General features: G+C 52.3%; 7 protein-coding genes and 1 non-coding gene across 8 annotated transcripts; 5 read left to right on the forward strand and 3 right to left on the reverse strand.

Moving 5' to 3' along the window:
- Positions 1 to 1,181: 1,181 nt before the first annotated feature.
- Positions 1,182 to 6,658, reverse strand: BJX68DRAFT_262755 (uncharacterized protein; the record flags this gene model as incomplete). The annotated part of the gene is made up of 5 exons (XM_071044522.1): positions 1,182 to 1,379; positions 1,444 to 3,021; positions 3,073 to 3,209; positions 4,133 to 4,805; positions 4,862 to 6,658. 5 exons carry the CDS (start codon positions 6,656 to 6,658, stop codon positions 1,182 to 1,184), a joined length of 4,383 nt encoding a protein of 1,460 aa, XP_070903378.1.
- Positions 6,659 to 7,182: 524 nt separating this feature from the next.
- On the reverse strand, positions 7,183 to 10,015 carry BJX68DRAFT_262756 (uncharacterized protein; the record flags this gene model as incomplete). Its single annotated transcript, XM_071044523.1, has 3 exons — positions 7,183 to 7,246; positions 7,291 to 9,076; positions 9,136 to 10,015. The coding sequence occupies 3 exons, from the start codon at positions 10,013 to 10,015 to the stop codon at positions 7,183 to 7,185; spliced, it is 2,730 nt and encodes a 909-aa protein (XP_070903379.1).
- Positions 10,016 to 10,526: 511 nt separating this feature from the next.
- On the forward strand, positions 10,527 to 11,464 carry BJX68DRAFT_228156 (ADP-ribosylation factor-like protein 2). The gene is made up of 6 exons (XM_071038810.1): positions 10,527 to 10,621; positions 10,676 to 10,786; positions 10,843 to 10,859; positions 10,911 to 11,056; positions 11,113 to 11,193; positions 11,261 to 11,464. The coding sequence occupies exons 1-6, from the start codon at positions 10,563 to 10,565 to the stop codon at positions 11,390 to 11,392; spliced, it is 546 nt and encodes a 181-aa protein (XP_070903380.1). The 5' UTR covers positions 10,527 to 10,562; the 3' UTR covers positions 11,393 to 11,464.
- A 129-nt stretch (positions 11,465 to 11,593) lies between these two features.
- On the reverse strand, positions 11,594 to 11,664 carry BJX68DRAFT_t26. The gene has a single exon. It is a non-coding gene; the product is annotated as a tRNA-Gly (tRNA).
- Positions 11,665 to 13,703: 2,039 nt separating this feature from the next.
- On the forward strand, positions 13,704 to 19,466 carry BJX68DRAFT_228159 (putative gelsolin repeat protein). The gene is made up of 3 exons (XM_071038811.1): positions 13,704 to 13,965; positions 14,104 to 18,799; positions 18,860 to 19,466. The coding sequence occupies exons 1-3, from the start codon at positions 13,803 to 13,805 to the stop codon at positions 19,101 to 19,103; spliced, it is 5,103 nt and encodes a 1,700-aa protein (XP_070903381.1). The 5' UTR covers positions 13,704 to 13,802; the 3' UTR covers positions 19,104 to 19,466.
- A 224-nt stretch (positions 19,467 to 19,690) lies between these two features.
- On the forward strand, positions 19,691 to 21,805 carry BJX68DRAFT_162842 (D-arabinono-1,4-lactone oxidase). Its single transcript, XM_071036895.1, has one exon. The coding sequence runs from the start codon at positions 19,833 to 19,835 to the stop codon at positions 21,576 to 21,578; it is 1,746 nt and encodes a 581-aa protein (XP_070903382.1). The 5' UTR covers positions 19,691 to 19,832; the 3' UTR covers positions 21,579 to 21,805.
- A 565-nt stretch (positions 21,806 to 22,370) lies between these two features.
- BJX68DRAFT_162854 (uncharacterized protein) lies at positions 22,371 to 23,060 on the forward strand. The gene has a single exon (XM_071036896.1). The coding sequence runs from the start codon at positions 22,529 to 22,531 to the stop codon at positions 22,907 to 22,909; it is 381 nt and encodes a 126-aa protein (XP_070903383.1). The 5' UTR covers positions 22,371 to 22,528; the 3' UTR covers positions 22,910 to 23,060.
- Positions 23,061 to 24,692: 1,632 nt separating this feature from the next.
- Positions 24,693 to 26,080, forward strand: BJX68DRAFT_162859 (Zn(II)2Cys6 transcription factor domain-containing protein). The gene is made up of 3 exons (XM_071036897.1): positions 24,693 to 25,019; positions 25,070 to 25,167; positions 25,227 to 26,080. Exons 1-3 carry the CDS (start codon positions 24,804 to 24,806, stop codon positions 25,945 to 25,947), a joined length of 1,035 nt encoding a protein of 344 aa, XP_070903384.1. The 5' UTR covers positions 24,693 to 24,803; the 3' UTR covers positions 25,948 to 26,080.
- The last annotated feature ends 175 nt before the right edge of the window (positions 26,081 to 26,255 follow it).

Genomic DNA, 26,255 nt, shown 5'->3' on the forward strand with positions numbered 1-26,255 from the left:
TTCTTGTTTTCGTGTCCTGATGTCCTCATAGGAACAGTCAGGCAGTCCTCCTTTATATATCCCAATACCAGCATACGGACCTCAGCCTCCTTCCCCAGACTCCTGCTTCCTGCAAACAGAATCCTCTCCGCTTAATCCTCCGCAATATGCCCGCTCGACCGCTCCCTCCAACTGGAGGAAAATCTAAGAGAGCTCAGCTCCTGAGCGTCTGTACGTCATGGTGTGGTCCGGGGTAATATCTTCAAGACGATCAGTCCCTGTTCCGGTTCGAAAATCGGAGGTCGGAGTCGGTGGCTCGGGGGACGGGGGGAGTAGAGGTGAGACAGCAATGTGGTTGTATAGATTTTCCCCTTGGCGATGCGGAGAACAAGGCGTCATCTCTTTGCGGAGATGGAGTACCTTGGGTCTACTCCGTAGCGGAGATAAATGGATCGCATGATCTTTTCCGAAGACATTTTTGAGAGGTAGGTGGATATCGATCAAGCTGTCTTCATGATGTACTATTCTGGAGTGATGGCAAAGTGGAAGGAACGCCAAGTCAAAGATGAAACTATGAAGGATGTCAAGTCTCGGAGGATCAGAGGGACACATGCTCAGCCGAAGATCACTGGAGAAGGGCCAAGCACATTCAACTCTTCAGCCGTTCACCCTAGCGGGGTTTATCCGGGGAAGGGGAAGGGGAAGCGCCTTCCAAGATCTCTTGTCTAATTCTCCGAACTCTCTTCATCATTAGTGCCTGCAACTAATTAGCCTGTGGCTGTGATACTGTGGTATTCTGACGCCCAATCTTCCATGCAGGATCCTGCAGAATCGGACGGAGAATCGGGTGAATTGCCCGGGAATATGGATCCTGGTCCTTCCATATACGTATAGTTCTCCGTATATAATATGCGGGGCTTCAATTGGGGTCTGGGGAATCGGGTATAATGACACCGAACAGGTTCGGTGAAGCGGCGATTGGGTAACCCCTCTACGATAGTTCGACTTAAAACTACAGTACCAGACAGGTCAATACTCTTCACGAACTCATTATCAAATGGTATACTACGCAACGCTTTTATCTTCCCGTCCCCTTCCCCTTCCCCAAATAGATAGCCAACATCAACCAAGTGCAAGCAAGCTATTCTGTCACATCAAATCGCCATTCACCTAATATCACTTGATACCCAATGTTTGCTACCCTACTGACTAGCCGCCGCCTTTGTCAGCGTCTCCAGGTTTACTGTAGGCTTCGAGGCCACGGGTTGTCCAACGGTGAGTTTCGCCGCGGCGTCGTTCGAGCCGGCGAGGAGCTCCAGCGCTTGGAGGTCCTCGTCGGTGAAGGTGTTGGAGCGTTGGGGGCGGAATGGGGCAGGGGAGCCGGCGCGGCTAGTTAGGAACTGTTTTCTGTTAGTTGTATGTTCTGCCAGTGGTGGAATTAAAGGACAGGATATGGGAACGTACAGAGCTAGCAGCGCTGAGAAGGGCAATCAAACTGGCTTGCACCACGTCCTGGTGGATACCAACACCCCATACTTGCTGCTTGCTGCCGGCAGCGGTACACTGAATATATGTGGCAGCCTTGACGTCTCGGCCGAGACCGATCGAGTGCTCCTTGTAGTCGACAACGTCGAGGTCAATGCCCAGGGTTGCAAGGGCGTTCGCAAGAGAAGAGATAGCACCGGGACCAACGCCGGTGATAGCGTGTTGCTGGTTGTCGATTTCGACGATACCCGTGAACCGACGCTTGAGGTTCTTCGTGTTGAGCGCCTTACCGGGCTCTGGCGGCGCGGGAGATTGCGAGCGATCCGTAGTAATGTTGTAGTCGACGAGGGTGAAGCGCGGGTTCGACTTGAGGTGGTAGGCGTCCTCGAAGAGTTCGACAATCTCCGAGGGCCGCAGCTCGCGGTTGACATCCTCGGTCTTCTTCTGCACAATCTTGGAGAACTCGACCTGCAGTGCGCGCGGGAGATCCAGCTCCAGACTGCGCAAAATGATCCAGGCGGCGCCACCCTTGCCGCTTTGCGAGTTGACACGGATGACGGCCTCGTATGTGCGGCCGATATCCTGAGGGTCGAGCGGGAGGTAGGGAATCTCCCACTTGTCGTCGTCGGTGGCGTGGGCGTCTTCGCGGAGTTTGAATCCCTTCTTGATGGCATCTTGATGGCTGCCGCTGAATGCGCACACGACCAGCTGCCCACCGTACGGCCATCGCTCGTTCACGGGGATCTTGTTGCTCTCTTCTACTACCTTGATGACGGCATTGATATCTGAGAAGTCGACCTCGGGCGAGATACCTTGTGTGTAGAGGTTCAGGGCGAGAGTGACGAGATCAACGTTTCCGGTTCGCTCGCCGTTACCAAAGAGGGTTCCCTCGACTCGTTGGGCACCAGCCATCTGTGCGAGTTCGGCGGCGGCTACAGCGCAGCCACGGTCGTTGTGCGGGTGTACGGAGACGACGTACTTCTCGCGCTCTGAAACGCTGCGGCAGAAGAACTCGATCTGATCGGCGAAGACATTGGGTGTTGACATTTCAACAGTGGCAGGGAGGTTAAAGATGATGGGGACTTCGGCTGTGGGCTCCCAGGCAGCTTTGACGGCCTCGCAGACCTCCGCTGCGAACTCCGGCTCCGTATCTGAGAAAGTCTCGGGGGAGAACTCGAACTGCCACTCGGTGCCTGCCATAGACGGGTCGTCTTTCGTGATTGAGCGCGCAAACTTTGTGCAGCGAACGGCCATCTCCAGACTCTTCTGCTTGTCCATGTTGAACACAATCCGGCGGAAACACGGGCTCGTCGCGAGGTAGATGTGCAGAATGGCCTTCTTCGCTCCCCTGAGGGACTCGACTGTGCGGCGGATCAAGTCTTCACGGCATGGCGAAAGAACTTGAAGCCAGACGTCGTCGGGGACGAGGCCGGGCGTCTCGACGAGGTTACGGGTAAAGTCAAAGTCGACCTGCGAGGCGGAGGGGAAGGAGACTTCGATTTCCTTGTAGCCGATCTCGACGAGCATCTTGAAGAAGCGGAGTTTTTGGTCCCCATCCTACAAGATTAGCTACAGTCACATCTTTGTTGATAGGGAGTGTGAAAGTACCATAGGATCTGGCAGACTCTGGTTTCCATCTCGCAGGTCAGTGGCCAGCCACCGAGGAGGCTTGTCGATAGTCTTATCGGGCCATTGGCGGTTAGGCAGTTGCAGGGGTTTGAACGGCCTGTATTTCTTGGAAGGATCTTTGAGCCTGTCTGGGTTAGTACTCGCCTTGTCCGGAGTAAAGGAGCATAAAAAGAAGCATACATAGGCATGATGGGTAGTCGGAGACCCAGTCGGTGGGGGTGCCGCGGGGAAGAATTAGAAAGGTTGTATAAGAGGGAGAATAGCAAAAGAGAGGTAAAGGTCAGGGGGAAAAGCGCAGAAGATATAACCAGCAATTGACGCTGGATTTCAAACAGGCGTGAGTCACTCGTCACTCGTGGGCATAAGAAAGGACAGTCAATTTTTTCAGCATTGCCGATGGCGGGGATGCTCAATGTTCCATGATTTCATTCGCGGGGCCGCTCCTCCATCCACCTGCTGTTGTACACGCTGGACAAGTACATACTACTAGCGACCTTTTTATCAATTTTTGGCTCTTTCAAATCTATACCAGGTCTGTCCAATAGCACACCTCTAAGCGCCCGTTAATTCGCCAATGCTACCTTCGTCTTCTGACTGCAGTTGCTTGTGCTCTCATTGAGTCACTGGCCATCGGGGCCGATCCCGGAGCCAATGCCGCATTGATGCCTGAGGCATATAAATCTTGTCCGTTGATAACCGAGCGAAACCGGTCTTTTTCTGGTTTCCTTACTGGGAGATCCATCATCTATCAGCATTATTCAATAAGTACCCACTGTTTACTGAGATTGCGGCGATAAAATATCTGTTTAGAGGATATCTATTTGTCGATCCGGTACTCAGGTACAACGTAGATATCGGTGGTGGCCCTGCGCTGCTTGTACATCAAGCCGGAGGCCGAGAGCCTGAAATAGAGACAGACTATTTTACGGCCCAAGGCAAGTAAACCCTAAGTATATCCGGTATTATGCATTTTGGAGCTATGTTCAGCGGTCTATAGAATATAATCATTTTCTCCCCTTGCCCTTGCCCTTGCCCTTACCCTTCCCTTTCCCTGGCTTCGCCTTTCCAATATTTGGGTCCTCACGCTCAGATTTGCTCTTCTTCCTTCCCAGCTGGCCCTCCTGTCGCAGTCGCGCATCGTCCAGCCGCTTCTTGTCCTTGTTACTGAGTCGGACCTTATCCTTCTTCGATACACCATTCAGCTCCGTCGCGCCGGTTTTCTTGGCAACCCGCTTCTCCCGCTCCGTCTCGAACCACGTTCGTTTGGGCCTTGACTTGATCTCCGCCTCGTGCTTGATCAGGTTCTCGCTCTTCGTCACCTGCATCTCGGCCTGCGCAAGCTGCCTCTCAAGCTTCTCCTCCTCGATGACTTCGTCAATCTCATCGGCCAACTCCTCCGCCGTGCTAGCCCACTTATCTGCGACAGCGGTATCAACGACACGACTGACGATCTTGGCACCCTGCGACTTGCCGGCCTTGACGGCGGCCTTGACGACCTTGCGGTCTGGTTCTGCGGCAATGGTGCATGCACGACCGGAGCGGCCGGCACGAGCTGTACGACCGACACGGTGCACGTAGATTTCGTGGCTTTGCGGAGCTTCGTAGTTAATGACTGTCTCGACACCTTTGATATCGAGACCACGAGAGGCGAGATCGGTGGCAAGAAGGAAGTCAGCCTTGCCGTCTCGGAAGTTTTCGACGGATTTGATACGCTGCAAATTTAGTCAGTTGTTGGTGTCATGCGGGTGAATAATGGGCGAAGACATACCTGTTCTTGGCTCATGCTACCATGAAGTTCTGCAGCTTTCAGACCAAGCAGCCCAAAGACAATGCGTACACGATGCGCTTCCTTCTTTTGTCGGAAGAAGACAATGACACGGCCTGTGTAAACTTCTTTGCAGAGATGGAGGAGGTATCCGAGGCGCTTATCCTCACGGCCCGGTCGTAAACGGACAAATTCCTGGGTCAATGTGACGGCGGTGTTCTTCTTCGAGTCAACCATAAGCCGTACGGGGCGGTTCAGTCCCACGCGAATCAGCTTGTCAACCGAATCGGTCATGGTAGCGGAGAAGAGCATTGTCTGGCGGGACTTGGGAATCGTGGTGAGAATCTCGTTCAACTCGTCGGCGAAACCGTCTTCCAACATGCGGTCTGCCTCGTCGAGAACCAGAATCTCGAGCGTGTCCACTGTGAAGCTTGCGGAGTTGCGCATGTGGTCAATGAAACGACCAGGGGTAGCGATGATTACATCTGGCCGTCGCTTGAGGATGTTCTCTTGCTCGCGGAGACTGAAACCACCGACAAGCTGACAGAATGTGATATCGGTATACGTAGCCAGTTTTGTAGCGACATTGTAACACTGGACCGCCAATTCACGGGTGGGCATGAGGATCGCAACGCGGCTGGTTGGGACTTTTCGAGGGCGGAAGAGAAGACGTTCGAGAATAGGGACGACGAAGGCAGCTGTCTTTCCGGAACCGGTCACGGCGCTACCAACAATATCTTTACCGAGTAGAGCAACTGGAATGGTCTTCTGCTGGATGGGTGTAGGGTTGCTGAAGCTCACAGCAGCAAGACCACGGAGAATCGGTCGGGAGAGGTTGAATTCCTGGAATGATCGCTTCGCTCCGGTAACTGGCACATCTGTTTTTTCTTCTGGGGCGAAGAAAGCCTTGCGCTTTGCTTCTTCCTCGGCATCGACCTCGCTTTCAGCGTCGGAATCATCAGAGGGCATGTCATCGGGATGTTGAACCGGCGTAGCAACGGAGTCGTTATCAGAGGCAGCCTCATCGTCGCTGTCAATCTCCTCATCATCATCATCATCCTCCTCCTCCGAGTCTTCACCCTCTCCTTCAGCCTCAGACTCATCCTCCCCATCAGCACCCATTCCAAACCCATCCTTTGCGAGTAGCTCATCGTCCTCGAAATCCACAGACATACCATCCACATCCTCATCGTCTTGTTCTTCCTCTGGCTCACTCTCACTCTCCACTTGCTGTTTCTTCTTCTTTTTCGCATCCTGAGCCTCCTTCTTCGCCCTCCGTCTCGAAATTATATCATCAATATCAACCGCCTTCTTATCCCCCTTCTTCTCCTCATCCTTTCCATCACCACCCCACCCGTCAAACCCTTCAACAACTTCATTCGCAACACCGCCAACATCAAACTCAAACTCCGAGTCTAGCGCGCCGTCATCCTCGCCTGCATCCTCTTCTTCCTCCTCCGTTTCTTCGGCGTCCTCGTCCTCGTCTTGCTCAGGAGCTTTACCAGACACCTGCTCCTTGGCCTTGCCTTTACCCTTCTTATCCTTCTTCCCAGCCTTCCCTGATTCCTTTTCTTGCGACTGCGATTTCACCTTCTTGTTCGCCTTCTTCGACGGTCCGTTCTCGGTCTCGGTCTCGCCGTCCCGCTTGCGCTTCTTCGTTGAGCTCTTTGAAGTGGAGAACTCGTCGCCGGCATCGTCATCCTCAGCACCATTGAGCTGGGTAACATCCTCGTCGTCCGAGAGCGTCAGGACGAAATCGTCGTCTGCGGCGGAGCGCTTTTTGGCGGCGGTGGGCGCCATTCCGTGGGAATGAGAGGTATTCGTGGAATTTGACTCGGAGGGTATGGATAAATTAAGCGGTATCAGAGTTTTAGAGAAAATCAATTGGGTAACACCTCCTTCTTCTCTTCGATCTCCAGCGTGTAGTCCTGGCGCTTCTCGTACCTGGTGGCAGAAAAATATCTTGGGAAAAAAAGTTGATCACGTGGGGCCGCGATAGCGCCGGCAATCAAAGTTACCGCCAGTCTAATTGAAGGCCTGAGGCTCCCAAGGGTTCTTACTATGGTATCATGCTTCGGAATCATGAATAACTTCAAATTTCGTCTCGCGCCTCTTAAGTCCAAATCCACTAGGAAATGCCGGTCTATGCATATTAAATCTCCGGGTTACTTCAAATGCCACGCAATCGCTATCCATCCGCGATTATCTGATGATGTCTTGCACAACTGGCCGTCGTCCTATCCAGCTTCAACTACATCCGACAACTCCAATCGCGTCTTCTCCGTGGATTACCTATGACGGCGGAGTGGTCAATCCGATCGTACCTATTTATCCCATGTATCTGGCCTGTTGTGGCCTGTGCTACGCACAAGGTAGGCAACATTCAGACTAACAGGTCAGCCAGCGCCTCGCAGAAAAGGTGATGCACTTACAACTTGGTCCCCCAAACACGAACACCCCAAAGCAGCCCCTGCTCCTCGAATCCAGCGTGCTCTTCAAGCCACTTCTTGACACGCTTGTGGTCAGCAATCTCACGGCTGTCGTTGCCCACATAGGAAAGCGTGAAAACAAGCCTGGCGAGCCTGCGTCTGCCACCAGGGTAATAGGCCGAGCGATCATCGGTGCTTGCATGGAACTGGTAGCCACCCTTTGAGTCGTGCGATGGATCGCATGCTTGCAGTAGCCTGTCGAGCAGGCATTTACCAATCCCTTGGTTAGTTTCTCCGTCTTTGACAAACAGCTCCAGCTCGGCCGTATAGTGGCAGGCATAAGCATCACTGTCAAACTCCTTTGCAAGTGCGTACCCCAATATATTCTCCGGCCGCTTGGAGGATGATCTGTGACGGTCAACAGCCACAATGAAAGGCAGTTGCGCCTCGCGACAGCCTCTGATGCGCTGGAGAACTTGCTCGGAATCGATGTTGGTCCTGGTATTGGTGTTTGGGCTGCGAGACGAGTTTTTGGCGTACCAGTCAATTATTTCTTCAAGCCCTGGCGCATCCTTCTCTTCAGCTGGCCGAAGGTATATGTTTGCAACCGGGCTACTCGGACTTCTTAAGCGCGGGCTGTGCAGCGCATCCCGTCGGACCTTCCGGTCCATTTCCTTTCGGCGGTGGTCCTCTTCTTCCGCTTTCTTCTTTTGCGCAATGATGTTGTAGATATATCCAGCAGCACTCTCATGCGCGTGGTTCCAACCTTGCTTGTCACTTGGATGGATGGTACTTTTGTACTTGCGCATGTCCAAGATAAACATGGATGTCTCGCCATCTGCATGGGCCGTGCCTTGGAAGTATGCTTCATGAAAAATGTCCACGTAACACTCTCTTGGGATGTTACCATCCAGCCAACTCTGGAACCGAGCACGGTACCACTTTGCATCACTGATACCGTGCGGACAATACTCCCAGTTGGCTATGAATTTATCGCTCCACGCGTGTTCCTGCACTATTCGCTTGGAACGCTTGGTCACCGTCGTCTCCGACTTGGAGGAAGAGTTCAAGTCTTTGATCTTTGCTAGACTCTTCCTAACTCGCGCCAAGGCTCTCTTATGGCAATCGTCTGCCGCTGGGAAAAGAGTGAGTTTTTTGTCCGAGACCGATGGGTAAGTTCGAGGGGTTTTGTTGTAGAGTTCTCTCCACACCTCTACCTGGGTCTCCAGCTCACTTTGGAGCACCTTTGGGTCTTTCTCTGTATCTATCTCCTCTGCAGAAAAGACGTAAGATGTTCCAGGAAGGTTGCTGTAGTCTGGGGTATCCTCCTGAGGGACCAAGCGGGCCTTTTCAAGGTGTTGGTAGATTGGAGAGAGGATATCAGTTCCTGGGCCATCTCTGCATCTAGCAAGGAGCTCGGGGCTAGCTGTCTCCTCACTATTTCTCTGTCCTCCTCTGAAGGCTTTCACCAGTGCCGCTTTTTGCAAGCGTTGTAGTTCCTCGTGTACATCCTCTTCTGCTCCGAGAAGATAGTCGCGGCGATTCTCCTTGGGTATAGTGACACCTTTCTGCCAGACTTCGTGCTCATAGTGAGAGGGATGCGATTCTTCGCTGCTAGTATCAAAGTCGATCGAATCGGGAGAGGGGAACGGCTGCGCGGCAGGGGTGCGCTCAATTTCCATGGACTGATGAGATAGTGCTCTGCCCTTCCTATATCCTCCCGCAGGAGGCATAAGGACTGTGTCTGAGCTGTTTGAGGTCGACATCATCCCAGTTTCAGGTGTATCTGCTACTCTTCTGTTAGTCCAGACATCCCTTGGCAAACTGGAAGCACCAGCAAGACCTTACCAAATATGAAGCTAATCTGGGGTCTATTTTCAATCTCAGGTGCTTCGTTAGGCGCTGTAGATGAGGTGACAGTGATCTCTTTGGCAAGAGGGGAAGGTATGTGAGGGGCGTGAGGAACAGGCGATTTCTGTTTTTGCGGTGCGAGAGGCTTAGGCGAACGAGCTCGAAGGCGAAGAGGGGTGCCGTTTCGCACAAGGGGAGTCACCGGAGTTACTCTCTTGGGTAGAACAGTCGTGAGATGGCTCTTGCTTGAGACTTGTGGAGGTTCCTGAGTCTCTTGGCTGGCGACAGAGGCGCAGGAAGGACGGGGGGTAGGCGTGTGATCAGGAGCAACAATTTTGGGCACCTCTCTGTGGTTCGTGGCCAATAATTCTCTATTGTGAGAATTACTGGCTCCTTTAGCTCGTGCAATAGCCTCTTCAGGTGTGAGAGGAATGACAGGGTAGTAGCGCTGTTTTGCGATTGTGGTCTGTTTAGATGGGTGAGGGAACGAAGGAACGGGAGTAAGAGTAGGAGTGCGGGGATTTCTCGAGGCTTCGTTGGGTTTCATGGCCGGTGAATGAGAGGCTCCCTTCACAGTCGAATCTGCAGACATGACGGTACTTCCGCGGGCAGGATTAGGGTCCTCGAGTTCTGGGGTCTGGTCTTGAGGGAAGGAAGCTTCCAGGTCTGGCACTGATACAGCCATCGCTCTCACCTCAAACTGTTCGGTCACTTCAGTCTCAGGCTTGATTTTAGAAGAGATCTTGGTTGTCTCCTCAATAGGTGAGCTTGGGGGGGATCGGTATTTGCTTGAAAAGCCTTCTGTGCGCAGGATCTCTTTGGCAGTCTTCATCCTAGACCAAAGATCCGGACTATCACAGATTTCCATGTTACCCATGTTGACTGTGCATCTCACGCTGTGTTAAAATAAAGGAGTTCCTCTTAGTTGTCTTTCATTATGTGTAGGGTTTCCCTCACCTCGAGTAGAAAGAATGGTTGTAGCAAGGGTCAAGATATGGCACAATGGGCTCAACACTGGGTATCACAGAAAGACTTGCAGAGAAGAGAAGAGAAAAGCAGAACTTTAGAACACTTATAAGCAGGCTTAAGTAAGGCATATCTTTAAATAGTGCTTGTTCTACCTTCACGTGGGTAAGAACTCTTAGTTATTTGCGCTGATTTCTATATACCAGTGGGGTGAGTGCACACGAAACCCAGTAGCCATAAGACCAGGTGACTATAAAGAGCAGTATGACTCCAGTCAGGCAGGCACCTCTGAAGAGACTCATTCAGGCTCAGGCTCTTCTTGAAATGACTGTTTCAAGAGATGTGGTTGATTCTCGACCCGCGAATCTGCCTCTTCGCCCATCGCGGGCTCGGATATTGTTACTTTTCATCCACAACGACCGCCAAGAAGAGATTGCTGGACGATTCTCCTTGCCAAAATGCTGTCTATACTCCGAAAAGCTAGGCTCAAGGATAAGGAAATGCGAATTTTGATGCTGTAAGATTTAAATTTCCCAAAGAAATCTGCTTAACCCCGCTAATAGCAGCGCAGTGGTCTCGACAATGCGGGCAAGACGACCATCGTCAAACAGATCATGAACGAGGATGTCACCACTGTCAGCCCGACGCTGGGCTTTATCATCAAGACGATCGATTTTGACGGGTATTTTCAATCCTATTCTGTTCTCTGCCTCGGGGAGATGCTAACTATATCTTCAGGTACCGGTTGAACATTTGTGAGGTCGCTTGAGATGGGGCTGGTCTCTCTCCCGCTAACACTTCCTCAGGGGACGTCGGCGGCCAAAAGACACTGCGATCGTACTGGAAAAACTACTTCGAAAAGACTGATACGCTGGTCTGGGTTGTTGATGCAACGGATCGATTACGAGTCGATGATTGCCGCGACGAGCTTGCTGGCCTTCTGCTTGAAGAGGTACGGATATATCCGCCCGCAATAGTTTCGTCGACCATCGCTTACAAATTTCGAAGCGATTGATGGGCGCAAGCCTTCTGGTGTTCCTAAACAAGACTGATGTCGAAGGGTGTATGACCGAGGACGAAGTCAGACAGGTAAGTTGCCTTTTCTTTGCTAGGCCGGATTTTACGTTGCCGAGAGAGAGCCTAAGCCCTGCCGCAGCGTCTACAACTAGATTCGATCAAAACCCATAAATGGACGATACTGCCTTGCAGTGCGATGACGGGCAAGAATCTACGCGAGGGCCTGGACTGGGTGGTCCAGGATGCGAAGGACCGGTTGTTCCTTTACTGATCATTCGCGCGGATGAGCCTGCGTATATAGAACGCATATAACGAGCTACAATTCTTGGGAGGAATATAAGAGAGAGTTCAAAATGAGCCGATGCCTGAGCTGTAGTTGACAGCGATTCCGTCTTTCTTTTTGATCCCTTAATTTCGCCAACGTGCCCAGCTTTGCGCTAGGCGTAAAAAAAAGAAAAGCGAGAAAAAAAGATGCGCTGACGGGGAGTCGAACCCCGGTCCCCAGCTTGGAAGGCTAATATGATACCGTTACACCACCAGCGCGTTTCTTGATACATGTCTCTCCCTAAACCTGGCCTAAGAGCCCCAACCTGGTAGCCACTAGGCTGCAACCCGCCTGGTCACTGAAACGCTCAGTTCAAGCCATCGGGTCTATATTGATAAAATTGCTGATAGTAGGGACATTATAGACGGATAGTCAACTTAGGTAGCACTTAGTTACGCTGTTTGCGATTAGTCAGCTTTGGACCTTTTCGGGTATGACTCCTCAGTAGAACGGACATTTCCTGATGGTTGTGGGTGGTGATTTGGCATGTCGGATGCCACTCAAATTCAATCACCATTAAAAAAGAAAATCTAAATCTGAAAATGGACTATGCAAGCATACTATTTATCTTTGGGGGCTCGGTAGCTTACGAGTAATCTGTTTTCTCTTTCTTCTGCGAATATAGTTGGTGCCCTAGTCCAGATTACCAACGCCGAACAAGTAGTTATATATAAGCGCGGGTGACACTGTTTGCTAAGTCCAAAGGTGTGATTCATGACCGAATAATTTCGCCCACTCCAGCTAGGCTAGCAAATGGATAAGCAGGGAACGATATATCCATAAACTCCACTGCACTGTCAATGTATTCAAAGGTACCTCAGTGAAGGCGTACCGTATAGGTTCTTCTGCAGGGATTCTACCAAGACGTGACACTGACTTACCGTGCCGCATAAATGGACGAAGAGTAGACGATAGGATTGTCGTTTTACCTCACTACCAGAACCGAGATCGTTGGGTTAACTCTCCATTGTGTAGTACGGCTGTTGGCGAACAAGATCAGACATTCCCTTGGAGAGAATAGGTATCCCGAGGATTAGACATACAGGCCTGACGCATATGCAAGATGACTGATTGTACAACCAAAAAGACCCGTTGGACTTCAAGAATTCGGCATTCGATCCAAAACAATCAAGTAATCAACGTATCGGCAGCTTATCGGCCTCTCGAGTCCTGAGGGGCTGGGAAGGGAGTTGCCAACAAGAGGCCGGGTGTTACACCAAGAACAATGGCACGGGAACTGGGCAAACGACAGTACCGCGATGGTGCGGTTGGCGATTATTCTACCATTGAAAAAGGGCAGGTAGGCTAATTTAGATAATTACAGTAGACTAGAAGAGTATAGATAGAGGCTAGAATAGAGTACTGATGGTAGGAAGTAGAGTATGCTTTCTCCCACGAGCCTTTCTCAACCGATCTCGACTTTGATTGAGAGGTCAAGCTTCATAGCCACGACGAGTAGGTACATACAATAAGAGACCCGAGAGTACCGGGAACTCAAGTTGTCGCAGCCACGGAGGTTCGATCAAGATCCATGGGTCCGAGCTGGAGTCAAACCGGACTTTGATGATGTTTAACTCGATTGGGTCGAGGCAGCGGAGAATCTCATGTGGAATGCCAAAGCATTTTCCCCGTCGACGCGAATCATAATAAGGCTTGATATTAATAGAGAAAACTGTCGTCATCAGCAGAACCAGATCGCGGGCGGGCGAAACAAGAAGAGCAATAATAATGAGAACTTGGATGATTTACTCCACAGTCACAGTCTCAGCCGAGCCGACAACGTAAACAGTCTTCCGCGTGTAGAAAGATCAAAACAAGATGGAAACGAGGGCTTCGAACAGACCTGGAGGTCATCTGCATGTCATGCACCAGACAAGGATGCAAGAAGTAAGCCTCGAGAACAGAGGATTCGCTGCATCCATGACGGTTCGTGGTGGAAGAAACAGCTGTGGCCAGTGGGGCGCCGACGAGTGCAGCTGAACTTCGCTCAGTCGTGCCTCAAGGGAGGAAAAAAGGCGGAGAAAGCGAGATCGAGCGTGACCACCACAGCCAGCGCCTCGAGGATCGTCATAATCAAAATCACAATCAGAAATGATGCCTTAGAAATCGTCTTCCACCACCACCTCTCTTCGCATCTATCTTCCACCTTCATCCCTCCCCTCCCTCACTCCGACCCTCCCCACCTTGTCTTTCGCTGTGTATTTGCATCCCACGCAACTCCTCGGCCCGCATTGCTTTCATTGACCGGGCTGGGACTTGCTTTTCTTTCTTACCTTCTCTCCCGAATTTTTCTTGTGTTTTTCAGTTTTAGCGACCTTTACCCACCGGCTTCATCTCGACCGGCCCGAGAGTGGCCATGACTTCGACTTCCGAAGCGGACGGGAGCGAGGATGTGAATGACTTTCTCCAACGCATCCGCGAACTCGGCGAGAAACGCGACAAGGAGGATGAGGAACGCACAAGGAAGCTGGAAGAAGAGATTCTGCAGGGGCGAAAAGAGAGACAGGCTCGGAGAGCTGGTAATTTGCGGTTTCCCTTCGCCCTGAAATTTTACCCTTCGGTTGCGGGTGTCAGAAGACTGTCGGACAGATCACTTGCCGCTTGAAGCGTCTCGCATGCTCAGAAGCTGACTCGTTTCCCAATTCAACCCATTCTAGAGCGAGCACGGTCGATTTCACCCACAAAGGACTCCTCTCCGCTCCTCGATCCAGCCCGATTGAGCATGTCGTCGTTGAGTCACCGAGCGATTGACCCCCCGGAACAGCTCGAGCCGACTCCTCGTACCCCGGTCCATGACACACACAGCGGGTCGAATTCATTCCGCGATGAGATTGCAACGTCGGTAGAGAGCAGCCCCGCGGGCTCGAGGCTGGGAGGTGGTAGCGATAAGGGAGCTTCCCCCAAAGCTTCGCCCAGAGCTTCCCCCACGTTACGGAGTAGAGCCGGAACTCTATCTTGGCAGCAACGCCCAACTTCTCGAGACCTCAGCGGCAATCGTACTTTCTTTTCAACTTCGCCTTCTCGCGAAACACGATGGAGGGCCATGTCGAATGCCTCAACCGACGAACCTGGAGTCCTGCGGAGCCCATTGGCGTCTATACCGGTTTCTCGGGAATCATCTTCCTTGCGCCAGACGGAGGGAAGTGGTACGCCGACGCTGGAGAAACAAGGTGAGGAGCAGAAGGAAGACCCTTTTATGGAAGCCAAGGCGAAAGAGCCCGAAGCGGAGAAGGCCACAGAGCTAGAGAAGGAGAACATCCCAACTGTTGATGAACGATCACCGCCTCCGTCACGAGCTAGCTCAACGTTGCCAGACAGCAGTCTGGGATACCGGTACTCCAGTGTATCCTCTGTCTCCACAGCCACAGGCCTTGGCTCGCCGATACCTTTGGCTGGCGCGCCGAAATTCGAACCACCGAGGGCTGATGATGGCGTGGAAGGCCACACGGCGCCTCCGACGTCTCCAAGGCGACTTTCCCCGGAGCGTTCCACTTCACCAACGAAGGGGCTTGGTGGATTCGTCCAAAGTGCCATGTTGAGGCGGTCAGACAGCATATCCAAACGATGGAGTGCTCAGCTTCCGTCCGGCCGTAGTCGGGGCGAATCCTTTACGAGCAATCGCAATAGCTTTGCTGCTCCGAGCAACACCGATATATTCTCCACGCCCAAACCGAGCCATGAAGGATCATCGCTGTCACCCGTCCGACCCACATCAAGCCACAGTGAAGCAACTATCGTCTCTCAGACAAAAGAGGGCGAACGCCCGGCTACACCTCCAGTGCCGCGAAGGACTGAGAATATTAGCCGCCCACCACTCAGCTTACATGCGAGATCTACAAGTTCTGTGGGCATTGATAGTCCGGTCGACTCGAATTCAAGGCCTACAACGCCTTCAACTTCTAGGACCATGGACCCAAGAAGGTGGAGCCCAACGAAATCTTCCTGGTTGGAGAGTGCCCTGAACCTTCCAGACTCGCCAAGGCATAAAAGGCAACCATCTCAGCAAACATCCTGGGCGAAGGAAAGGCAATCGAGGGGGAGTGTAGACTTAGGGCGCCGAAACAGCTTCAAGGAAGTCACTCCTGTCGGCCTGATGCGGACTACACCTCTTGGAAGCCATGTTACGAAACCAAGTCTTTCTGGTATTCCAGATGTGCTCAATCCCAGTGAATCTAGCCCAACTAGGGAGGAACACCCTGTTCTTTCTAGCCCAACAAAAGAGAGATCATTCACTCCCTCTAGTCCGACAAAGGAGGAAACCCTTGGTGCGAGTCCAACTAAGGAGGAAACGCCAATCATCCCCAGTCCAACGAAAGAGGAATCGCTTGCCTCTAGCCCCATTAAAGAGGAGCCTCCAGCTTTGTTCAGTCTGAAAACTGAGGAATCGCGAGACCTTCCAAGGCCAACCAAGGAAGAGCCGTTGGGTTCTCCTGGCCCAGCTCAAGAGGAACCGATGGATATCGCTAGCCCGACGAAAGAAGAGCCACAAAGTGTTCCAAGTCCGACTGAAGAACCGCGAACCTTGACCAGCCCTGCTAGAGAGAAATCGTTGGAAACCCCTTCGACCGAGACTAGCCCGCCCCCAGAGCCTAAGGTCATTGAAACTCCAGCTGAAGCACCAAAGTTTAGCCCTACAAAGGCAGTGACACGCAAACCTGCACCTCCGTCTTTGTCACCTGCACCTAGACTTAACGATGGGCCTCTACAGTCTCCTCGTGAGCCCATTCGTGATCCTCTCTTAACCAGGCCAAAGCCTCAATCACCAGTAATTGATTTCAGAGCAAACCTTCGAAAACGAGAAGTGGCAAAGGATCAGTCCACATCAGCGGAGCCGGAATTCAAGAACGTTTTTGGAAAGCTGAAAAAGACAGAGACATCAAATTATGTCGCACCGGATGAGCTGAAAAACAACATACTCAGGGGAAAGGCAGCTCTGAGCACCACTGGAGGACCAAAGAAAACTCAGAGGGTTGATGAGTTCAGGGAAAGCATCCTCAAGCAGAAAGAGGCCATGAGGTTGAATGGTGGTTCCGTGCGCAGAAGCACCGTCGGGCAGAGCGATGCGCCTACGAAAGCTGTTCCAGAAGCGATCCTGAAGCGTCAACACCTAGCCAAGCCGAGTAGCGACAAGAATGAGCTTCCAGCGGATGGCGTACAATCGGCCGCAGCCGATGAAAATAAGTCTCCAGTGCGCTTGCATAATCGCCAACTTTCGCTTGATCCTTCTAGTGACCATGAGCGAGCTGCGCCGCCTCAGCCTGAGCCAACTGTTACCGATGAGCGCATTGAAGATATTGATTCTCCAAAAGAGGATTTGTATCAACGTGCCACCGTTGCTGAGACGAATGACGAGTTTGAGCAGCACTTTGAAGATATCGAGCCAAAGGAAGATGAAGCACTCAAAGTGCAAGAGGAACCGGTAGTGGAGGCCATTAAACCGGTGCGTGCTTTTCCACCGAGAGACACCGCACGGGCGCCCAGCACGCTACCTGTCAAAGATGGCCCTGTTACTAAAGGTAGCCTCGCAGGCCGAATAAATCCTGCTTTGGCGGGCCTCTTGACTCGTGGCCCACCAGTTGCGGCCGGAGGTCCAGTAAAGGGCTTGCCCGTACCCAAATATGGAGAAAGCAGTGCAAGTGCCGAGAGTTCGACATCCGCACCGACGCTCACTCACATGACGAAAGCCCGCGCAAGAGGCCCTAAAAGACGACCCCCCAAGACAATCGCTTCGACAGATGCCATTCCAGATGAAACTAGTTCCAGCACCTCTCCAGACACCCCGCCACTATCTTCCGACGTAGAGTCCGCCGCAACTGCTTTTTCATCGACTGAACCATCTTTCGATACCTCAGGCGGCTGGCCTCTTCCTGACCAAGGCGTCCAATCGAATGTTCCTTCAGAAACAGAACTTGTCCAACCTCCCTCCCCGGCTACGAGCATACCGAAGACCGTCAGAGATAGCTTACCGCCAGTACCCGAGAAAGACCCGAGTCCGAATCCGGCCCCTTCCACGCCGTCAAAGAGACCTCAAATCCTGGAGCGCAGAGTATATGAGGCGGATACTCAGGACAGATCTCCTTCAATCAGGTCGGCCTTTACTCCATCGCAACCTGCCACCTCGCCATCAAGTCCTCATGGCAGCCAGACACGAAGTTCGTTAGCTCAGTACTCGTCTCCATCACCCTCCCCACTAAGGACAAGTTTTAGGGAGAACCAATCCTACCCTTCCCCGCGAATGACCGGCCACCACGCCTTTTTAGCTCGGTCGAGAGACTCCTCGCCATTCCGAAAGTCTTTGCCATCTCCGCCAGTCCCTCCCAAGGGGCCCAGCATAGCTACGGATGAGCCGTCATCCCCGAGGTCGTCCGTCTCGCTGGTACCTCAGGCCGATGAGTCCCTCGAAGCAATCTCTCATTTCTTCAGGACATTTCCGCGTTCCAGTGATCGTGTCAACATTGATCCACAGCTGATGCTGATGGAAAAGAATGACGGCTCTAGGATCAGGACGCTAAGGAAGCAAGTATGGGAGATTACGGGTGAGGGAAAGAAGCAAGACCTTCCAACCAACAAAGAGTATATTCTTTTCGAAGGGTCAATGTACCTGTGCGTCCACGTGTTCGAGGAGGATGGCAATGCGCGATCAGAAGTTCACCTTTGGTGCGGGGATGATGTGTGGGGTGGAGCAGTTGATAACGCCTTGGCCTTTGCTCGAAAGGTTGCTCGAGAGAATGGCTGTAAACTGGAGGTTGTCAGCCAAGGCAAAGAGCCCGCTCGTTTTATCCAAGCACTTGGCGGGATCCTCATCACACGGCGTGGATCGAGCTCGCGATCTAGCTCTTCGGCTATCTTCATGCTTTGCGGGCGGAAACATCTGGGGCAAATGGTGTTTGACGAGGTTGACTTTGCGCCGCGCAACCTATGTACCGGTTATCCATTTGTGCTGTCAGCCATGTTTGGCAAAGTATATCTCTGGAAAGGAAAAGGCAGTTCTGCTGAAGAGATCGGGGCCGCACGGCTCATCGGCATGGATCTTGGACTTACGGGAGAATTCGAAGAAGTCGCAGAGGGTGAAGAGCCTAGCAGCTTCTACGAAGTCTTCCCTCATCAGAAGGAGACCGAAGATTATATCCGCTCAGATCACTGGCTGCTGAAACCAGCGCACGAGCACTTTGGCCATCGTTTGCTTCGTGTAGACCACGAGCTTGGCCAGCGATCATTTTGGATCCGGCGTCCAGGTTCATCATCTCCAGTGATCCGTCCAAACGACACGGTTCAAGAAATTGAGCCGTTCTCCCAGAAGGACCTCTCTCCGAAAGGTATATACATCCTTGATACCTTTTTCGAGATTTATGTGTGAGTACACCCCTAGGCAATGGACCATTGGCTCCGGACTAATCATAATCATCCTTCTAGGATCGTTGGCGAACAAGCTTCCAACCGACCGGCCGAGTTTGCGTCCGCTGTGGTCTTCGCGCATGAGTACGGCATCCTGGCTGCATCACTCCAGGATCGACCCTTCATCCCCAAGAGCTACATCTCCCTCGGTGGAGCCCCGGAATCATGTCGCAGCGCGTTCCGCAAGTGGAGCCGACGCCCACTACAACGACCCCCCCAAGTGTATCCTCTCAACGCAGCCATTGATGCGATCCGATCCTGATTTCATTCTCCTTCTTCGACTACTTACATTTGTGATTGATTATTGGAGTCTTAATTTCCCACTCGGATGGGATTCCTCCTTCCTGTTCATACATAGACGCATTCATCAAGTTTTGCATTCGGTCTGTATAGCGACCGTCGGATGGAGTGGGGGAGCATTTGTCTACTGTCCACGGAGCCTGAGCGGGCTCGATCCGGTCACTCTCTTGCATGTGTATTATCGAAGCCATACCCAGCTTTGAGCTTTTGCGGCATATCTGGTTGATTTCTGTTTGGGCGTACAGGGCAACATGTTCTGGTGAATGGTGAATGGTGGCTATTTCTGACACTTGATATAACATATAACATATACCATATATATTATTGCCTCTATTATGTCTATGTGGCTGCATTGAAGGTCTAGAATCTCTGCTAGATGCAACACGGCTTGAATCTGATGACCGAATAATGTTATCAGCTGCTGATATGCTCTGGCTGGCTTATCGAGTCGTGTTGGAGATCTCAGCCGTTCGGGCGGGCCCACTTGCGGGCGCGAAAAATAGCCGTTGTCGCATCATCGCCATTATTTTTCTCTCGTCCAGCCGTCTTCTTTGTTCAGAACTTCTCTCTGCCCCTCTCTTATTGCTATTTTGTCTTTCTACGGACGATCGCCGCTACATCATGTCCTAGTCTCTATCCCAATTAAATTTTACACACGCTATCTCCCTTTATACAACTACTACAAATCAAAATGGACCCCACCATTGAGCGCGAGCTCTCCCGGCTTGACCCCGCGGTGCCATTCCGCACCTCATCGAACCACCTCCACCACACCTGGGCGCGCACCTTCTACTCGCGTCCCGAGCTCTACATCCAGCCGCAATCGCTCCCCGAGATCCAGAAAGTTGTGAACCTCGCGCGCCGATGCCGGCGGCGCATCGTGGTCGTCGGGAGCGGCCACTCGCCCTCCGACCTAACATGTACCTCGGCGTGGATGGTAAACCTCGACGGCTTCAATCGAATTCTGGATGTTGACCCGAAGAGGAAAATGGTCACTGTCGAGGCAGGGATACGCTTGTGGGAGCTCGGAGAGCGGCTGGAAAGCGAGTATGGGCTTATGCTGTCGAATCTGGGGAGTATCGATAGCCAGTCTGTCGCTGGGGTGATTGCGACGGGGACGCATGGGAGCTCACTGGCGCATGGACTGATCTCCGAGTGTATTGAGTCGTTGACGCTGATGCTGGCAAATGGGCAGCTTGTGCGGTGCAGCGCGAGCAGTAACCGGGAGCTTTTCCGCGCTGCGCTGGTCTCGTTGGGGGCGTTAGGGATTGTCGTCGAGGTGACTCTGAGGGCCGAGGACCAGTATAAGATTGCGTGGAGGCAGACGAGGCGGACGCTGTCCAGTGTGTTGGATGACTGGTCCGCTGGGCTGTGGACATCGCATGAGTTTGTCCGCGTGTGGTGGATGCCGTATCAGAAGAGTGCGATTGTTTGGCATGCGGATAAGACGGATCTGCCGTTGATGGCTCCGCCGAAGAACTTCTACGGGGAGAAGCTTGGGTATCACATCTACCACAACCTACTGGCGCTGTCGAACTATTTCCCGCGTATGCTGCCCTGGGTGGAGTGGTTCGTCTTTGGGATGCAGTATGGATTCAAGGCTGAGAAGACGGTCACTGAAGCCGTTGAGCCGGCCCGTACGGGGCTTCTGATGAATTGCCTCTACTCACAGTTTGTCAATGAGTGGGCTCTGCCGTTGGAAAAGGGCCCGGAGGCGATTACAAGATTGTCCGCCTGGCTGCATGGTGATGCTGAAACGGCGCGCTTCCCTTTTCCCGTCGATGGACTCTGGGTCCACTGTCCTGTCGAGGTTAGGGTTGCAGACACTACTCTCAACGAGAACCCCCGACCCTTCCTTGACCCTACCAACCGTGAAGGCCCGACATTGTATCTCAACGCGACCCTCTACCGCCCATACCACCGCGACCCTCCTTGCAAGGACCGATACTACGAGGCATTTGAGTGGCTGATGCGAGAGATGGGCGCGAGGCCGCATTGGGCCAAGAATTTCAAGTCAACGGGCCAAGAGCTGCGAAAGTTGTACGGGCAAGACATGGATGAGTGGCTCAAGGTGCGTCAGAATGTGGATGCGGACGGCATGTTCCTTGGCGAGTGGCATGCCCGGACTCTTGCCTTGTCCGGCGATGAAAGCCATCATCGTCCAGGATCAACATCCTCGGCAGGAGTGACAGCAGCCTCGCTCTTGTTGATGGAGCGCGAAAAGGCTCGTCAGAAAGTGAACCTTCGTGGTGCTGGCGATGGCGTCGAGTGGATCGGGGTTAAGAAGTGGGAAACGCCCAGAGAACAGGCGCCTATTTCGTTGTCGACCATAGAGAAGGAGTTGCACACCTCCAGTTCGCCAACGACAGCAACGAGCGAGGAAAGTTTCGACCTCCTCGCATCTGGCGAGGCCAGTGTGATCATTCCTGAACCATAAGAAGGACAGACGGGAGAGTAGCAAACAAATGGCCCCTGCTGCGGCTTCTGGATGGCCAGCTCGAACAGCCAGGCCCACCAGGTGGCCGAATGTACTTTACTGTATTTGATCCTCTTTGCTTTTTTGCCCATTAAATCAAATGTGCTTAACTCCGCACTCCGCTGCCTGCCCATTCTTAGTGATTTGGCTTGCTTGCCGGTGTCCGCAAGGTTTCCCTTCAACACGACCCCCGCGCGCTCATTTCATCAACAATCGCCTATCCCGATTACTGGTAGCTCAACTTCGGAGTTATCGCATTCCGATTCAAGTATATTTTCAGTTTCGTGGTGCCGACTTCTTCAGTCTTTCTAGTCACTGGGCATGGCCATTGCCCTCTATATCAGTATACAGGATACCGAGCGTCGTAAGCGAGTTATCTGGTCAACGGGAAGGCCAACTCACGGCTCTCGGCCAGTCACCGTCCGGAAGCCTCTCGAGTCCTTATCACAGCATCTGCAGGGCGACACTGCGCTGCTATGATGCAATCTTGGCAGCTGTCTGCAACCCGCTTGGTCTGATCTGGCAGTCTACTTCCCAGAAAGCGGGATTCATAGCCATCTAAGGTCGTTGAATGCCGAAGCTTGAACATACACATGCGTAAAGCTGTTCAACAATCAGGTATCTGCTCATAGTCAGCTTGAGCACTGGCTTCATTGTCTGACCGACCATGTGTTGATTCTGTAACTCTCGAGCCTCGATCGCTTTGTCTGGCGAGCTTGACTCATAACTCTATAATAAATCGATGCCTTTTCCCTCGATTAGTTGACAGCAGCCCGAGACATCGTGGTAATTGACGCAGCCCTCAATTCCGCTGTGGATGAGGCGACAATGTGGAAAAGGGCTAGAAAAGAATCCGACGAAGCACTCTGCAACTGCAGCTCATCATGAGACCAGAACTCCGTGCGCCATGAATGGAATCCTCATCCCAGGGGAGATTCTGTAGCACGGTGAAGGGGATGCAGTGTGCGAGGTTCAACCTTTGTGCATCACGGGATTGCTCGAGTTGGCCCAGGTCACGTTTCCCCGCAGGACTCTTCCACCACTGGAATCTCCCCAAGTGCCCAAGGTATCTCCTGTGCTCCCCACGCCTATCCTCATTGACAGTCCTGGCTCTATTCGTTCCACTGTCTGATTACCAACGCTGTCAATTGAACGAAGGGCTCTGTTCACCTATCCAGTTTACACCTATGATAAGATGCCAGGCATTAGAGCGGCTGACACAGCCACATTTCCAGCAGAAGATTCTTACTAACGCCTGCCAAAATGCTTGCATAAGATTTCCTGTTCGCTAAGATGACCCCGAGATCTCCCAGTTGGACCGTCGACATGGTGAGAACACCAGGGATACTCGCCTTCGACCTCTTCGCTGCAGGTGAACGGACCCTCTGCAGGCGCTAGACTACTTGCTTGATTTGCAGTCAGCGACGATCTTCGAGTTGTCCCGTGAAGAACTCCGATGAAGACAAGGGGCGGACAAAGAAAACTATCGGAAAGGAGCGACTGTGGCGGTGGTTGAAATGGCAGGAGCTTTGGGCTCGGGTCTCCCCAAATTGCCATCTCCTCCGTACCAACCTCAGTTTCCCCAACTCTTTCCATGCCGCAGAGTATGTTCGCGATAAGCTTGACTACATACAGATACGCAGTCAGGACATGCTGTACAACCCTAGTTTACCTCCAATTGACCGGCGCGAGGCTCCTTCAAGCCTCCATATTCTGTCTTGCTCATGAAGAATTAAGCCACTCTGACTGTCATCTTCTCATATCAAGTGCGATCATCATGATTTGCGGCAATAACCTGGTCCCTGATTGGGTAGATCTCCTGCATGACAGTGTTCCCTATCTTTGACCCTCCACAACGTACAGGTCCACAATGAAATGCTACCTGGTTCTCTATCTTGTCCTCTGGGAGTACTGTACCCGACGCCATGAAAGCCAGACGGAACCCATCAGTCTTTCAAACTCTGCCATCCTGTCCTGCATTCAAGCTCATGAGCTTGATCAACTTTGGCCGCGATTGAGAATGTCTGAGAGAGTTTGAAGGACCCTATGTGGTTCATATGGCTCTGAAACTGGCTAGTTCGAATGTTCGGTGCAACGAATCATTTTGCAGCAAAATTGGAAAACCTCTGCATGGCGATGGAGTTGGGAGGCGACGGCAGGAAAAAGCAAAGAGAGCTCGCGCCATTGGATCAATGTTGATTAACCTAGGCGAGGTGCTGAATGAGGCACGAGCTCATCACTGCAGAAGGTGATAGCCCGAGTGAAGGTGATTGTCGCCCGTGCGCCAATGACAGCCGTCCAGCCCTCCGATAGGCGCCCTGCAAGACAGCGAGATGTCAGTTTATTTACCCCTTTGAGCTATTGACCCTTGGACTCTCGCGCTATACGGCTTTGGGTGGGTTCTCTTTTATCCGAGATGTGAATATTGGGGAAGACGCAAAAATGGGAAACTTTAAATTGTGAGAGGCAAATTCTACCACCACCAAGACCTCGACTCCTGCCACGGCCGTCGCCCTTCCGAGCGATCATGATGCTTACTCTGCGTTTCGCTGCCCAACTCGACTGATCAGGGTTGTGGCTGGGATGTCCCGATGAGCGCTGCGATGAATATCATTCGATATCAGCCAAATTTGCGGTGGGGCATCGAACTGTCAAGATGAACAACTTCTGCGGGTTGGCACCAGGGCAAACCTGGCATTCATGAGCACAATGCTGCAAGGTCAAGGACTCCGTTGCCGATGCGCGGAGCCCTGGGTACGGAGTACTCGCAAGGCTACCAGAGCCACAGACGGTGGACCCATGGCGAGCGACCGCACCAGTTCATATCGCGACAGACCAGAATGATCCACGTCACTCCCAGTCTGGCAATTTACGGCGTGTCTCTAACTGGGGAAGGATTGGCAGCTGCATTTGCGGGGCGACTGCACAACAACCTTTTCCATGCTAATCATGATCTTCGCTGAGTACTTGGAGTCTTGAACAAGATCTGTCAGCCACCGGCAGTCCCAAGTGACATCTCATTTTCATCAACTCGCGTCTCCCGCGAGTCAAGAACCACCCCTCCCCCCACCTCCAGCAGCCTGCAGTGACTAGGAGGAGCCGGGACGCAGCATATCAGGCTCGCATATCACTCAGATAAACCGCAGAGTTGCCCTAAACTTCTCAAGTACGTTTCAGTGCAAGCAAATGTCTAGCAAAATGTCAAGACAGCCCAAGCTACGCCCAAAGTCACATATCGAGGGCTTTCCCGATGGTGTATACGACTTTCCCACATTATCGTCTCTGTCACAGCATGGTCACCACATGGCTTTGAGCGAGGACAAACCTGATCAACGTGTTTTCCGGGTTAAACGCAAACATGTTCTGAAAGCCTGTGATCGTTGCAGAGTCAAGAAGACCAAGGTAGCTTGTTCTTGAATCTCGTATCCAATTGTTCGGACTGACATGTACAGTGTGATGGAAAGCAACCATGCAACCGCTGTTCATCATATAACCACCCATGTCTATTTCGGGAAAGGAAGGCTACCCAAGCCAAGGTCTACTCTCGCGGGTACGCTTTTGATCCTTACGACTAAAGAAATCTTTGAAACTGATACGAGTGTAATCTAGGTTCGTTGAGATGCTGGAGTCCCACCATTCTCTCGTTGTCAAAGCACTCCAACGGCTGTACAAGCTTTGCACTAGCAAAGAAGGGTTCCCGGGCGAGCCTCTTGTCGAGGCCTCTGACGGCTTTCCATTGACACATGCCATACTCGACCGTCTGGGATTGATCAAACAAGCCGAAGACAGCTCTAAAAATGGGTCCCACGATAGCGAAGACCTTGAGTATCTACGTGTGCTATCGAATTCGACGGATTGCTGCGCGACTGCGGATCCATCACCAGAGCCTGTCACGCCTCCTGACCCCGCGCCGAATATCTCAAGCCCGGTTCAACTGTCTCCTGCAAGTGCCGCACCCGTCAAGTGGGAGTACCAGTCTGTGCAATCGGAGCCGTATCCGGGTTACCTACACGCTGAATTTCGAGGCGCCCCGCTTCCGCGGCCGATTCCCGAGACAGTCACCAGCTCGAGCGACGTCAAATGTACAGCGCCAGTACACTCTCCCGTCACTGCTCTCCCAAACCCGTACATATACTACGGCGAGAACAACTGCAGCGCAGAATCTACCGACAATGGACTTCCGCCTATCGTCACTACATCTGGAGGTCTTCCGGCTGTTACGGCAGCTGGTCTGCCCGTTGAAATGGTTGGAAACTATAATATGCACTTGCCCGAACAGACGGTATACCACCAACCTCTCACTACAGGATGGGCGTATCCGTGCGAGTAGCCTCGGGTCGAAATTTCGTTGAAAAAACTGCGTTTGCTTTTCTCCTTCTATATTGTTTTGACGTATAGTCATTCAGATATCCCCTCATTCATGTTGTGGTCTGTTTTGTATGTACTTCAACTGTCGACTTACCCTAATGACTTGATGACACGACTATCCAACAATACACTTATTCAACTCCGGAATCAAGTACCTAGCCTCTACACATCACGCCAGCATCTGGCTACACCCTCCGAGGCCTTACGTATGCTCCTCACCCCCCGCTCACGGTATACAACTTCGTATACAACCCTAGTGTCCACCCTTTA

Source organism: Aspergillus pseudodeflectus, assembly GCF_044049435.1.
Source record: "Aspergillus pseudodeflectus strain CBS 756.74 chromosome Unknown BJX68scaffold_5, whole genome shotgun sequence".
NCBI classification, from domain to species: Eukaryota; Fungi; Ascomycota; class Eurotiomycetes; order Eurotiales; family Aspergillaceae; genus Aspergillus; species Aspergillus pseudodeflectus.

Bases quoted from the DNA above. Each gene is read 5' to 3' on its own strand.
- BJX68DRAFT_228156 (XM_071038810.1), top strand. From the start codon at position 10,563: ATGCTGTCTATACTCCGAAAAGCTAGGCTCAAGGATAAGGAAATGCGA. The intron at 10,622-10,675 runs GTAAGATTTAAA...ATAGCAGCGCAG, and splicing joins GAAATGCGAATTTTGATGCT to TGGTCTCGACAATGCGGGCA. The intron at 11,194-11,260 runs GTAAGTTGCCTT...GCCCTGCCGCAG, and splicing joins CCGAGGACGAAGTCAGACAG to CGTCTACAACTAGATTCGAT.
- BJX68DRAFT_228159 (XM_071038811.1), top strand. From the start codon at position 13,803: ATGACTTCGACTTCCGAAGCGGACGGGAGCGAGGATGTGAATGACTTT. The intron at 13,966-14,103 runs GTAATTTGCGGT...AACCCATTCTAG, and splicing joins GAGACAGGCTCGGAGAGCTG to AGCGAGCACGGTCGATTTCA. The intron at 18,800-18,859 runs GTGAGTACACCC...TCATCCTTCTAG, and splicing joins ACCTTTTTCGAGATTTATGT to GATCGTTGGCGAACAAGCTT.
- BJX68DRAFT_162842 (XM_071036895.1), top strand. From the start codon at position 19,833: ATGGACCCCACCATTGAGCGCGAGCTCTCCCGGCTTGACCCCGCGGTG.
- BJX68DRAFT_162854 (XM_071036896.1), top strand. From the start codon at position 22,529: ATGGAATCCTCATCCCAGGGGAGATTCTGTAGCACGGTGAAGGGGATG.
- BJX68DRAFT_162859 (XM_071036897.1), top strand. From the start codon at position 24,804: ATGTCTAGCAAAATGTCAAGACAGCCCAAGCTACGCCCAAAGTCACAT. The intron at 25,020-25,069 runs GTAGCTTGTTCT...TGACATGTACAG, and splicing joins GCAGAGTCAAGAAGACCAAG to TGTGATGGAAAGCAACCATG. The intron at 25,168-25,226 runs GTACGCTTTTGA...AGTGTAATCTAG, and splicing joins GCCAAGGTCTACTCTCGCGG to GTTCGTTGAGATGCTGGAGT.